Here is a 12,768-nt window from a genome sequence, read left to right as displayed (position 1 = left end):
CTGTAGCCTCCATCTCCTGGGTTCAAGTGATTTCTGTGCCTTAGCCTCCCAAGTAGCTGGGACCACAGGCGTGTGCCACCACGTCCGGCTAATTTTTGTATTTTTTAGTAGAGACAGGATTTCGCCATGTTGGCCAGGCTGGTCTCAAACTCCTGACCTCAAGTGATCCACCCGCTTCAGCCTCCCAAAGTGCTGGGATTACAGGCGTGAGCCACCGCGCCTGGCTTCCCTTGCCCTCATTCCAATTCTTGGTCATCACTCCTCCTGCACCAGCCTCCTCACTGGCCTCCCTGCCTCCAGCCTCTCCATCCCAGGCCACACAGCCTCCCCATGTGGTTCCAACTTACCCATAACGGGTCTCCTTCTTTCGCCGGTGGACAAGGAAGAGAGCCAAGATGAGGACACAGGCAGCGGCCACGACTGCTCCTAGCAGTATATACCACCAGGGCCACGAGAAGGCAGGAGCTGAAGTTTCCTTCACTATCGGGGGTACGAGGAACAGGTCATGGATGAGGCCTTGGATCCAGCTCTCTGGGACCCAAAGGCGTGATGTTGGAGGGAGGCAGAAGGCCTCGGTAAAGATGTGCACATACTTGATGCGGTGTGTGATGGATGCATTCACATATCTGAATAGGCTGGGCTGGACAGGGTATGCAATGGATGTGATACAAGTGCATGTTAAGGCAGGAGTGTGTGAAAGTTGTAGGATGGGTGAGTTGAGAGTGGGATGGAGGCCAGGTGCAGTGGCTCACGCCTGTTATCCCAACACTTTGGGAGGCCAAGGCGGGCGGGTTACTTGAGGCGAGGAGTTCAAGACCAGCCTGGCAGACATGGTGAAACCCTGTCTCTACTTGAAAGAGATATATATACAAAAATTAGCTGGGGTACTGGTGCATACCTGTAATCCCAGCTACTCAGAAACTGAGGCAGGAGAATCGCTTGAATCTGGGAGGCAGAGGTTGCAGTGAGCCGAGATCGCGCCACTGCACTCCAGCCTGGGTGACAGAGCGAGACTCCATCTCAAAAAAAAAAAAAAAAAAAAAAGAGCAAGTGCCAGCACAGCTCAGTTGGTAGAGCATCAGCCTTTTAACCTGGTGGTCCAGGGTTCAAGTCCCTGTTTGGGCGTTTGTAGTTTTCCTTACTTTAAGCTACCACATATTACCCCACCAAGATCCAAAAAAACAGAAGAGTGGAATGGATATTTGAGGAGTGTGCATTGAGTGTGGAATGGGAGAGAGAGATGTGTGGAACGGGTTATGAGTGTGCCAGGAGGGCTAGATGAACATGAGATGGGTGTGGAGAAACCTCAAGTAGCATAGGTTAGTGTGAGAAATGTGATGATTGTGCAAGGAGGGTGGACTAGAGTATAGATAAACAGGTGAGTGGGGAAGGAGATCCTTGCAGTGTAGGACGGTGCATGAAGCGTGTGCACGGAGGGCGAGGCTGGTGAATGAAGGACTAAGGAATATCTTTTTTTTTTTTTTTTTTTTTTTTTTTTTGAGACAGAGTCTCGCTCTGTCACCCAGGCTGGAGTGCAGTGGCCGGATCTCAGCTCACTGCAAGCTCCGCCTCCCGGGTTCACGCCATTCTCCTGCCTCAGCCTCCCGAGTAGCTGGGACTACAGGCGCCTGCCACCTCGCCCGGCTAAGTTTTTGTATTTTTAGTAGAGACGGGGTTTCACTGTGTTAGCCAGGATGGTCTCGATCTCCTGACCTCGTGATCCACCTGTCTCGGCCTCCCAAAGTGCTGGGATTACAGGCTTGAGCCACCGCGCCCGGCCAGGAATATCTTTTGAGGAGAATGCAATGACTACAAAAGGATTTTCTTTCTCTCTTTTTTTTTTCTGTTTTTTTTTTTTTTTTTTTTTTTTTTTTTTGTGAGACAGGGTCTCATTCTTTCACCCAGGCTGGAGTGCAGTGGCCCAATCTCAGCTCATTGCAACCTCTGCCTCCCAGTTTCAAGCAAATCTCCTGCCTCCGCTTCCAAGTAGCTGGGATTACAAGTGTGCACCACCATGCCCGGCTAATTTTTGTATTCTTTTTTTGGTAGAGACAGGATTTCACCATGTCTCCTGAGTAGCTGGGACTGCAGGTCTGTGCCACTTGGCTAATTTTTTTTTTCTTTTCTTTCTTTTTTTTTTTTTATTTGAGACAGAGTCTTGCTCTATTGCCCAGGCTGGAGTACAGTGGCGTGATCTTGGCTCACTGTAACCTCCGCCTCCCAGGTTCAAGCAATTCTTGTGCCTCAGCCTCCCGAGTAGCTGGGATTACAGGCTCGCACCACCACGCCCAGCTAATTTTTGTATTTTTAGTAGAGATGGGTTTTCGCCATGCTGGCCAGGCTGGTCTTGAACTCCTGACCTCAGGTGATCCACCTGTCTCAGGCCTCCCAAAGTGCTGGGATTACAGGCGTGAGCCACTGCACCCGGCCACAAGGGTTTCCATAAAGCAAGGAATGAGGGTGAAATAAATATCCAAAGGGATATGATAAGCATATACAGGGTTGAATGGCTGCTGGAAAAGTTGGGGGTGTGTGAAGTGGGAAGAGTATTCATGAAGTCTTAGATACAAGGAGTGAGCAAGGAACTTTAAGGATGTAATTGCAGTGTGACAGAAGTGTGCAGTGAGCATGCAAAAGATGTGAGAAGGGCAGATGAGGAGTATGGGGTGCACAGAAAGGGGGTATAAAAAGGGCAGGGGTGGAATGGAGTGTGTAAGAAATAAAGATCGTTATGTGCTGAGTGTGCAAGGGGTTCAGGGTGAGTGTGCAGAGTGAGATGGGTTGGGATTAGTGAAGGGTGAGGGAATGATGTCTATGGAGTGTGGGGTAAGCATGCAAGGAGAATCAGGTGTGGGAAAGTTGTGGACAATGTTTTTCAGTGTTTGCAATGTGAAAGGTATGGTAAGTGCGTACAAGGTGTGCAGAGTTTGTGAATGAGAAGTGTGGTTGTGCAATGGGCCTTGGGATTCATGTGGGAGGAATGGATTATAATGGGATGTATGTGAAAGGAGGGTGGAATGAGCTTGGAAAGGGTATGTGAAGAAATGCAGGAAGGGATGTGAGGAATACTGAAGGCTAGTGGGTTGAGTTACAAGAGTGGGCTGTAATAGTGCCCAGAGGAGACAATGAGTGTAGGAGGAATGTTTGAGAATTGTTAGAGAAATATTTGAGAGGGATGGATGTGAGGAGGATACCTCATTCCTCCATCCATCCACCTTTCTACCCATCCCTTCATCCATTCATCCACTCACAAATCCATCCATCTGTCCATCCATCCATTTATCCAACCATCCATCCATCCACCCATCTCCCCATTCATGGATCCACTCACCACCCAGTCATCTTTTATTCATCCACCTATCCACCCCATCTATTAATCCATTGACCCACCCACCCATCCACCCTCTATATATCCATCCATCCATCCACCCATCCGTCTACCCATCCATTTATCCACTCACCATCCAGTCATTTATCTGTTCACCCACCTATCCACCCTCTATTCATCCATTGACCCACCCACCCATCCACCCTCCATATATCCATCCATCCATTTGTTCATCCATCCACCCACCCACCCACCTGTCATTCCCTGAATACCTACAATGTGCTATGCTAGGCCATTATAGGCACCTCCATCAAGGACCACACAAACTCAAGAAGTAAGTTAGAGTGATGAGTTCGAGAAACATGAAAGGGATGTGCAATGAGTATGTATGGTGACAGCACCCCCACTAGGTGTTGAGGGGAGGGAGGGAGGAGACGGGGTGTGGAAGCCCTTACCCAGCTGGTGGACTGGCTGTGCTTGCCCTGTGAGAAGAAAGGACAGAGGAGACGTGCTCAGAGAGGACAAGACTGGCGTGGCACAGGTAAGGGAGTGAGGGTGTGGCACGGGTAAAGGAGTGAGGCCATGGCATGGGTAAGGGAGTGAGGGCGGCTCTCGGTAAGGCTCGGGGTAGGAACAGGGCCTAGGTTGCGGTAACTCTGAAAGGTACAGGGAGTAAGTCAGGGCTGTCAGGGAGAAATAGGGTTAAAGCAGATTGGGCATGGCTTTGGACTTACCTGGGCGCCAGGCCTCCAGGGGTACTGGGAGGCTCCAGGGTCCATCCCCAGCAGCAGTGTAGGCTGCCACACACACTGTCAGATTGGACACAGACCCGTCCCCCTGCAGCTCCAGGGTCACCTCTTGCCTTAGCCCTATGTCCATTAGCACCTAGGGGGTCCAGAAGTGGCATCAGGGTAGAGCCTCACCCCCAGCTGTTAAGCCTTCACTCTTGGGCTCAATGCCCCATCTCTTTCTCAAAGCCCTCTCCCCATCCTCCAACTCCTCATCCTTCCTTGTCCTCCCCTTCATCTCTCATCCTCATCCTTTAACCTGTATCCCTCCATCCCCTTCTAGCTTCCCTTTCCATCCTCTCTCCCTACGTCAGGGTATTGCTAGCCCTGATAGCAGTGCCTTTGTGCAAATTGGGAAAAGGTACCCCTTCCCCAAGGTGCTATACAACTATCTGCTGTGAAATCGTTATAGTAAATACGAGTCTGCTGAAATGCTTTTGCAGTGGTTCAAAAATAGCCATTCCCCATGCCCTCCCCTAGACCCCCTTATTCTCCCCAGAATGTGAATATGAACCTTCCCTGAACGTGCCCCTCTAGGCGTAGAGCAATTGCGTACTACCCAACGTGCACAACCGTCCATGTCTGCCCTGATATCTTCTCCTCCCTGTCTCCCTCCCCCCCCAGCCACTCCACTCCAGTCCCACCAGCAGCACCCACCTCTGGGGTGTCCTGGCCTTGATACGCCAGCCGGTACCCTAACAGGGTACCCTGCAGGGGCGCCCGGGGCTCCTGCCAATGCACGAAGGCCTGGCTCCCATTCCGCGTGGCACTAATGTTCTCAGGGGGGCCCAGGGGCACTGGAGGACAGGGAAGAGGGGAAGCTGGCACCCCCACCTCTTCCTGACCCCCTCCCCTGTTCCCAGGAAATGGGTGCAGGGTGCCAAGGGCACGCACGTGGGCAACTCGTGGAGGCCTCCCATGAGCGGAAGCACAGGGGACAGAAGGGCTGGGAGAGAGGCCAGTGGGCAGTGCTGCTGAGGGGTCAGAGATTGGACGGGAAGGAGATTCAGGCCATGAGGGGTAAAGGGGTGAAAGGGGACAATGGGGGTGGCACTGATGTAAGCAAAGTCCAGTGGGGTAGTGGTGACGTCTCCCTCCCCAGCCTTTCTTACCTCCCTCCGGCGTCTCCACAGGAAGCCAGTGTGTCCAGGATGAGGGGCCCTGGCTGCTGGTGCATGCCACACGGATGTGATAAGGGGTATGAGGATGGAGGCTGCCCAGCCGAAGCTGGTGGGGGGGCACAGAAGCTTGCAAGGTGAGGGGCTCCTCTGGGGGGTCTGGTTCTCCCGCCTGGATGCCCACCTCATTGTCTGACAGCATAGCCTGGGGAGAGGGAAGGGTGTGAGGACAGAACGACCAAGCAATCACATGAGATGGTCACACAGCTCCCAGTGGTGGTGGTTCTAGTGTGACTACACAACTTTGCAAGGGGGTGTGTGTGTGTGTGTGTGTGTTGCAGCGCCATGCTGGGATAACACAGGCACCTGGATTTGCAAACCAAGGAGATCATTTGGTTGTATACGACGCGGTTCCAAAAGCCACCTCTGGCAAGACTCTTCCCTCTCTGAGCTTCGGTTTTCTCCTTGGGCAAATGGGGCCTTAGAGGATCAAATGCCTTACAGGATTGTTTAAAGATTAAATGTAGTTATGCCCAAAGGATGCCACAGTGCATGGCGGGTGGTCAGCACCAATAATAATGATGCATAGTGTGATGACAATAATAATGCAAATAGACTGGGCACAGTGGCTTCCGCCTGTAATCCCAGCACTTTGGGAGCCCGAGGTGGGCGATCACTTGAGGTTGGGAGTTCGAGACAGGCCTGGCCAACGTGGTGAAACCCTGTTTCTTCCAAAAATATAAAAAATTAGCCAGGTGTGGTGGTGCTCGCCTGTAATCCCAGCTACTCAGGAGGCTGAGATAGGAGAATCACTTGAACCTGGGAGGCAGAGGTTGCAGTGAGCTGAGATCACATCACTGCACTCCAGCCTGGGTAACAGAGCAAGACTCTGTCTCAAATAATAATAATAATAATAATAATAGCATGATATTGTGAGATTCCATTTATATGACGTTATACTACAGGCAAAAGCATGGTTCTAGAAGCAGAAGTGTGGTCATCTCTGGGGCCTGAGGGAGCCTTGTTGGGGACTGGAAGGGTCTATGTCTTGATTTGGACGGTGGTTACATGGTGAATATGTGTATTACACAATCTCAAGGGTGTCCAATCTTTTGACTTTCCTGGACCATAGTGGAAGAAGAATTGTCTTGGGCCATACATAAAATACACTAACACTAACGATAGCTGATGAGTTAAAAAAAAAAAATTCACAAACAAATCTCATAATGTTTTAAGAAAGTTTATGAATGTGTGTTGGGCCTCATTCAAAGTCATCCTGGGCCACATGTGTTAGACGACCTTGATCTAGATGTAGACTGAAGATTATGCATGTCATATGTCTCATTTCTTTTTTTTTCTTTACTTTTTTTTTTTTGGAGATGGAGTATTGCTCTGTTGCCCAGGCTGGAGTGCAGTGGCGAGATCTTGGCTCACTGCAACCTCCATCTTCCAGGTTCAAGCAATTCTCCTGCCTCGGCCTCCCAAGTAGCTGGGACTACAGGCACCACCACGCCCGACTAATTGCTGTATTTTCAGTAGAGACAGGGTTTCACCATGTTGGTCAGGCTGGTCTTAAACTCCCGACTTCAGGCAATCCGCCCGCCTCAGCCTCTCAAAGTGCTGGGATTGCAGGTGTGAGCCACCATGCCTGGCCTATGAGTCTCATTTCATCACCCGAGCTGGAGTGCAGTGGCATGATCTCGGCTCACTGCAGTCTCCACCTCCCAGGTTCAGGCAATTCTCGTGCCTCGGCCTCCCAAATAGATGGGATTACAGGCATGAGCCACCACGTTTGGCTAATTTTTTTTATTTTTTTTTATTTTTTAGACAGAGTCTTGCTCTGTCACTCAGGGTGGAGTGCAGTGGCACGATCTCAGCTCACTGCAACCTCCACCTCCCAGGCTCAAGCAATTCTCCTGCTTCAGCCTCTCGAGTAGCTGGGGCTACAGTAATGCACCACTATGCCTGGCTAACTTTTTTGTATTTTTAGTAGAGACGAGGTTTCACCATGTTGGTCAGGCTGGTCTCAAACTCCTGATCTTAAGTGATCTGCTGCCTCGGCCTCCCAAAGGGGCTGGGATTACAGGTGTGAGACACCACACCCAGCTTTTTTTGCATTCTGTGTAGAAAAAGCGTTTCACCATGTTGCCCAGGCTGGTCTCAAACTCCTGACCTCAGGTAATCCACCCGCCTCAACCTCCCAAAGTGCTGGGATTACAGGCGTGAGCCACTGTGCCTGTCATGTCATATATTATCTTAATTAAAAAAGAAAAACATGTCCAACATTTACTGAGTGCCATTCTTAGCCCTTGACAAATCTGAATTCATTTGGCCTTCACATCAACCCTGTTGTCCTGTGGTAAGTATTATGCTTATTCCCACTGTACAGATGACAACACTGAGGCCCAGAGAGATGGAATCACTTGCTCAAGGTCATCCGTTTGTCAGTGATGAAGCTGGGACCTGAACCCCATCCTGTCCCCATAGTCTTCACTCTACTGGCGGTAAGAATATCAGTAATGGTAATAATACCTCTCGTCTGTGCACAGAGGCAGTTTCGCCTAGTGCTGAGGAGCACGGGTGCTGGATCTGGGGCTCAAATCCAGGCTCTACCATTCCCTAGCTGTGTGCCTCAGTCTTCTCATCTGTAAAATGGGATGACAGTGGCTCCCTACCTCATGGGGTTGACTGAATTGGGGCATATAAGCATTTAGAAGACTGCTTGTGCATACAGAGTGGCATTTATTATTTTATTTATCTATTTATTTATTTATTTATTTGAGATGGAGTTTCACTCTTGTTGCCCAGGCTGGAGTGCAATGGCGTGATCTCAGCTCACTGCAACCTCCGCCTCCCAGGTTCAAGTGATTCTCCTGCCTCAGCCTCCTGAGTAGCTAGGATTACAGGCGTGCACCACCACGCCCGGCTAATTCTGTATTTTTAGTAGAGACAGGGTTTCTCCATGTTGGTCAGGCTGGTCTCAAATTCCCAACCTCAGATGATCTGCCCGCCTCAGCCTCCCAAAGTGCTGGGATTACAGGCATGAGCCACCATGCCTGGCCTGACACTTATTATTTTATGTGTGTTTCCTGGTAACAAGTGTCAAGCTCTGCATAGCAGCACAAGTTCCCATACCTATTCTGCCCCAGGAATGGCACACTCAGGGTGGAGGGGGCCACCGCTGGTGTACACATCTGTATAGCCCTGCCACATGGAACCACAAAACCCCCATAACCACACAACTCACAGCCACGCACATCAGGAATGCTGCAGCCAAGGACTTCCCCTTCACCCTGGAGACCCCAGCCATATAGCCACACTGTATGTCAGGAAGGAGTTCCTGGCTGGGCGCGGTGGCTCAAGCCTGTAATCCCAGCACTTTGGGAGGCCGAGGCGGGCGGATCACGAGGTCAGGAGATCGAGACCATCCTGGCTGACACGGTGAAACCCCGTCTCTACTAAAAAATACAAAAAAAACTAGCCGGGCGAGGTGGCGGGCGCCTGTAGTCCCAGCTACTGGGGAGGCTGAGGCAGGAGAATTGCGTGAACCCGGGAGGCGGAGCCTGCAGTGAGCTGAGATCCGGCCACTGCACTCCAGCCTGGGCAGCAGAGCGAGACTCCGTCTCAAAAAAAAAAAAAAAAAAAAAAAGGAAGGAGTTTACTGCCACAGGGTGTGGGATCTAAAGCCAGATTCCTTGGATCTAAGTCCTGGGTTGGATGCTGTTTGCTGTGTGATCTAGAGTGAGTGTCTTAACTTCTCTGAGTCTCAGTGTCTGTCTCTGGAAAATGGGCATCACAGTTCCTACTTGTCAGGGTATAAGGTTTAATGACATGATGCATATAAACTGCTTTGCACGTTATAATTATCAACAGCTAACATTTGTTTTCTTTCTTTCTTTCTTTCTTTTTTTTAGGCAGGGTCTCACTCTGTCACACAAGCTGGAGTGCAGTGGTGCAATGACAGCCCCACCTAATTTTTTAATTATTTGGAGAGATGGGGTTTCACCATGTTGGCCAGGCAGGTCTCAAACTCCTAGGCTCAAACGATCCACCTGCCTCGGCCTCCCAAAGGGCTGGTATTACAGGTGTGAGCCATGGCACCCGGCCTAGCAAACATTTCTTGAGTGCCAAATATGTACCAAGCTCCCTGTCAAGCACATTCCTGGATGAACTCATTGACTTTGCACTACCACCCTATGGGGTCCATTTCTTTTCTCATCCCCATTGTACAGACAGGGAAGCCAAGGCCCAGAGAGGTTCAGCAACTTGCCCAAAGTCACACAGCCCCCATGGGGGGAGATGACACCACCACGAGACCTGGGGAGGACTGGGGGCAGATGGTGGGTACAAGGAGGGGGTGAGGCTGTCACCATGCCTGCTCTCTGACCCACAGTGACAAACAGGAAGAGGAACCTCTACCAGGACAGAGGGGAGATGGGTACAGACAGTTGGTCTCCCCATGCCTGCTCCCACTTCTCTTTTCCCTGGGACGGCTGTGACCCTCCCACTGGAACTCTTCAGCCCTAGCCCGTGTGCAGCAGGAAGTGAGACCTGGAGAGGGAAGAGGACACACTTCTGCTTTCCTGGGAACACTTGGTGGATGTGGGCAGGGGTGCAGCTGATGCCTGACCTGGCATTTGAGGTCTCCCAAATCCGGCTGGCCTCTGGGATTGAATCTCAACTTAGGCTTTCTAGCCCCGGGGAGGGGTGGAGGGTAGGGAAAGGTCACTTCCCCTCTCTGGGCCTCAGTTCCTTACCTTGAAAAAGGGAAGATTAATAGCCACTATTTTTTTTTTTTTTCTGAGACTGAGTCTCACTCTGTCACCCAGGCTGGAGAGCAGACGTTCAATCATGCCTCACTGCAGTCCTGACTGTCAGGCTCAGGTGATTGTCCCACTTCCGCCTCCCGAGTAGCTGGGACTACAGGTGCGTGCCACCATGCTCAGCTAAATTTTTTGAATTTTTTGTACAGACATGCCTCAGCCCCATGAAGTTCTGGGATTACAGGCGTGAGCTATCATGCCCAGCCAACAGCCACTATTTTCTAGGTTTAAAATGACAAGCAGATGGGGTTGTGCTCAGGGCATGTAAGTATAAGACAATTCCTGTTTAATCAAGCACTGACTCTAAACATTTTCTCAGGGCCCGGCATGGTGGCTCACGCCTGTAATCCCAGCACTTTGGGAGGTCGAGGTGGGCGGATCACTTGAGGTCAGGAGTTCGAGACCAGCCTGGCCAACATGGCGAAACCTTGTCTCTACTAAAAATATAAAAATTAGCTGGGCATGGTAGCGGGCACCTGTAAGCTAGCTACTCAGGAGACTGAGGCAGGAGAATTGCTTGAACCCAGGAGGCTGAGCTTGCAATAAGCTGTGATCATGTCACAGCACTCCAGTCTGGGTGACAGAGCGAGACTCTGTCTCAAAAAAAAAAAAAAAGAAAAGAAAAGAAAAAAACAAAAAACAGTTTATAAGGAGGTTAGGAGCATGACATGGGTTTGCTATGACCTTGGACAAGCTGGTTAACCACTCTGAGCCTTAGTTTCTTCATCTGGAAAATGGGTGTATCCATAGACCCTCCTTCACAAACACAAGAGGAGGTGTGCGTAAAACTTTAATGCAAGGCCTGGTGCACAGCGGACACTCAGTAGAAGTTGGTCATTCTTCATTACTGTCATCTACCACCATAGGCACTGTCCACCCCCTATCTCCAACATTCTAATCTCAGAGAACTTCAGACCAGAATTCAGCCTTATATTTACAGATCTGTGAGTTTGGTTTTGGTTTTGGTTTTCTTTTTTTCTTTTTTTTTTTTTTTTTTTTTTTGGAGACGGAGTCTCGCCCTGTCGCCCAGGCTGGAGTGCAGTGGCCGCATCTCAGCTCACTGCAAGCTCCGCCTCCCGGGTCTACGCCATTCTCCTGCCTCAGCCTCCCGAGTAGCTGGGACTACAGGCGCCCGCCACCTCACCCGGCTAGTTTTTTGTATTTTTTAGTAGAGACGGGGTTTCACCGTATTAGCCAGGCTGGTCTCGATCTCCTGACCTTGTGATCCGCCCGTCTCGGCCTCCCAAAGTGCTGGGATTACAGGCTTGAGCCACCGCACCCGGCCTGGTTTTCTTCTTTCTGTCTTTTTTTTTTTTTTTGAGACGGAAGTTCGCTCTTGTTACCCAAGCTGGAGTGCAATGGCACAATCTCGGCTCACTGCAACCTCTGCCTCCCAGGTTCAAGTGATTCTCCTGCCTCAGCCTCCCGAGTAGCTGGGATTACAGGTGTGTGCCACCACACCTGGCTAATTTTTTGTATTTTTAGTAGAAATGGGGTTTCACCATGTTAGCCAGGCTGGTCTCGAACTCCTGACCTCAGGTGATCCACCCGCCTTGGCCTCCCAAAGTGCTGGGGTTATAGGTGTAAGCCACCACAGCTGGCCTGGTTTTAGTTTTCTTACTCTAGGAGGAACTTGAGGGCAGAGTCTGGGTCTAGCTCATCTGGGTTGTAATATATCCTTCTAGCAAATATTCCCTACTGTATGTCTGGTCCTGTGCTGGGCAAGAATGAGGAGGCAGTGGTGACTGGGACAGCTCCAGCCCTGCCCATCAGAGCTTACATTGCAGTAGGGGACAGACCCATCCCTGGACAGTGACCACACAGAGTAGCCAGGGCTGGGATGGGAGAAGTGGAGGGTTCTGGGTACCCAGTGGTGACAGAAATGGCTCCAGATCCTGCTGTCTCAGGGCTCCCACTCTGGCTAGAGTTAATATCACTAATACTAAAAATAATTTAGACAGCTGATCATTTTCATTTTGTTAAATTTGTTTTTTGGTTTTTTTTTTTTTTTTTTTTTTTTTTGAGACAGAGTCTCGCTTAGTCGCCCAGGCTGGAGTGCAATGGTGTGATCTCGGCTCACTGCAAGCTCCGCCTCCCGGGTTCACGCCATTCTCCTGCCTCAGCCTCCCGAGTAGCTGGGACTACAGGCGCCCGCCGCCTCGCCCGGCTAATTTTTTGCATTTTTAGTAGAGACGGGGTTTCACTGTGTTAGCCAGGATGGTCTCGATCTCCTGACCTCGTGATCCGCCCGCCTCGGCCTCCCAAAGTGCTGGGATTACAGGCGTGAGCCACCGCGCCCGGCCTGTTTTTTGGTTTTAAGACAGAGTCTCGCTCTGTCACCCAGGCTGGAGAGCAGTGGCGTGATCTTGGCTCACTGCAACCTCCGCTCACTGCAACCTCCGCCTCCCAGCTTCAAACAATTCTCCTGTCTCATCCCCCTGAGTAGCTGGGACTACAAGCCCATGCCACCAGGCCCAGCTCATTTTTGTATTTTTAGTAGAGATGCGGTTTCGCTATGTTGGCCAGGCCAGTCTCGAACTCCTGACCTCAAATGATCCGTACACCTCGGCCTCCCAAAGTGCTGGGATTATAGGCATGAGCCACTGTGCCTGGCCAATTTTGTTAAGTTTGTTTCCTATGTTCGATATACCATTTTAAGTTGGTAATTTGCATTCACTCATTGAATTCAGTTCACTCATTGAATTTTCACA

General features: G+C 50.6%; 1 protein-coding gene across 3 annotated transcripts in view; it reads right to left on the bottom strand.

Annotated features, from left to right (window-relative positions):
- Nucleotides 1-12,768, bottom strand: part of AXL (AXL receptor tyrosine kinase) — a 45,484-nt gene that overhangs the window by 20,179 nt on the left and 12,537 nt on the right. Inside the window, exons 7-11 of one of the 3 annotated variants that reach the window (XM_045381016.2) lie at nucleotides 5,229-5,439; nucleotides 4,774-4,913; nucleotides 4,063-4,213; nucleotides 3,784-3,810; nucleotides 348-531 (exon numbers count right to left, since the gene is read on the bottom strand). In XM_045381016.2, coding sequence (XP_045236951.1) covers nucleotides 348-531; nucleotides 3,784-3,810; nucleotides 4,063-4,213; nucleotides 4,774-4,913; nucleotides 5,229-5,439 — 713 coding nt within the window. The remainder of the gene's footprint in view (nucleotides 1-347; nucleotides 532-3,783; nucleotides 3,811-4,062; nucleotides 4,214-4,773; nucleotides 4,914-5,228; nucleotides 5,440-12,768) is intronic. The other 2 variants (XM_045381018.2, XM_045381019.2) reach the window with 2 other exon arrangements.

This window comes from Macaca fascicularis, chromosome 19 (genome assembly GCF_037993035.2).
Source record: "Macaca fascicularis isolate 582-1 chromosome 19, T2T-MFA8v1.1".
In the NCBI taxonomy this organism is placed as follows: domain Eukaryota; kingdom Metazoa; phylum Chordata; class Mammalia; order Primates; family Cercopithecidae; genus Macaca; species Macaca fascicularis.
Note: the sequence above shows the minus strand (reverse complement) of the source record. Positions and strands in the feature narration are given on the sequence as shown.